Source organism: Diaphorina citri, unplaced genomic scaffold (assembly GCF_000475195.1).
Source record: "Diaphorina citri unplaced genomic scaffold, Diaci psyllid genome assembly version 1.1 scaffold14060, whole genome shotgun sequence".
NCBI lineage: Eukaryota > Metazoa > Arthropoda > Insecta > Hemiptera > Psyllidae > Diaphorina > Diaphorina citri.
In genome coordinates, this window is record NW_007391427.1 from 1 (window position 1) to 1,279 (window position 1,279).

The 1,279-nt window shown below is 38.2% G+C and overlaps 1 protein-coding gene across 1 annotated transcript; it reads right to left on the reverse strand.

Annotated features, from left to right (window-relative positions):
• Positions 1 to 55: 55 nt before the first annotated feature.
• LOC113473068 (putative uncharacterized protein DDB_G0283705) lies at positions 56 to 528 on the reverse strand. The gene is made up of 2 exons (XM_026832837.1): positions 244 to 528; positions 56 to 155 (listed from the first exon to the last, which is right to left on the reverse strand). Exons 1-2 carry the CDS (start codon positions 348 to 350, stop codon positions 56 to 58), a joined length of 207 nt encoding a protein of 68 aa, XP_026688638.1. The 5' UTR covers positions 351 to 528.
• Between the last annotated feature and the right edge of the window lie 751 nt (positions 529 to 1,279).

Consider the following 1,279-nt stretch of genomic DNA (forward strand, 5'->3'; position numbering starts at 1 on the left):
TTCTGGAGGAGGGTTTGATGGAGGTTCTTCTGGAGGAGGGTTTGATGGGGGATCTTCAGGTAATAATGATAGTGGTGGTATTGACAATAGTGGTGGAGGTGGTGGTATTGACAATAGTGGTGGAGGTGGTGGTAATGACAATAGTGGTGGAGGTGGTGGTAATGACAATAGTGGTGGAGGTGGTGGTAATGACAATAGTTGATGAGGTGGTGGTTGACAATAGTGGTGGTATTGACAATAGTGGTGGTAATGACAATAGTGGTGGAGGTGGTGGTAATGACAATAGTGGTGGAGGTGGTGGTAATGACAATAGTTGATGAAGTAACAAGAGAAACGAAAGAACCATTCATAAAAAGAACCAGAGAGATTGTCGCAAATAACGATCTTGTCCGATATCCAAGAAACAAAGGAATATGAGGATTAAATGTGCGGAACACAAATTGTACATATATATTATATATCGGCTAGTAGATATATATCGGCGCTTCGGATTTCGGCTACTAATTAATAAAATATTTAAATTTCAATTTACAACAGATTCTATTTATTTATTTTTCCGAATTTAACCTTCATGTGATGTTTTCGGGTCAAAAGTGACCCATTTGCAACTTTGACGGGCTATGGTTTTGAAGTGGTATGCAGTAGGATATTGCGATTTGATATATACGAGTATATATTATATCGGCTAGTAGATATATATCGGCGCTTCGGATTTCAGCTACTAACTAATAAAATATTTAAATTTCAATTTACAACAGATTCTATTTATTTATTTTTCCGAAGTTTACCTTTATGTGATGTTTTCGGGTCAAAAGTGACCCATTTGCAACTTTGACGGGCTATGGTTTTGAAGTGGTATGCAGTAGGATATTGCGATTTGGTGACTTATACTAATTTAGAGTATTTTGTAACATATCCAAAAATGAAGTTTCTGCGATGCGTAGGACCCGAGATAATCTACCTGTGTACGTTCGTCGCGTTCGGGTCATTTTTGACCCATATGGGAAAATGCATGTAAATATAGAATTATACCTAAATACCTATAGTGTGTCCAGATCAATGTGGCAGCAAAAAAATAGGCATTGTTGCCAAACATGTCACCTGTGCAATGGTAGAGAATCTCTAAAAGGGGAAGCTATATTGCACAGTGCTTCCTCCGACAGTGAAACAAAGTCAGGTAGGGTGATATCCACCTTACCTGTTCTGGTATCCAACCTCTGAACTTAGAGCTACCTCTGCATTTTAGAAGAGAGAGTTTATCAAAAATAGACCTTTACCT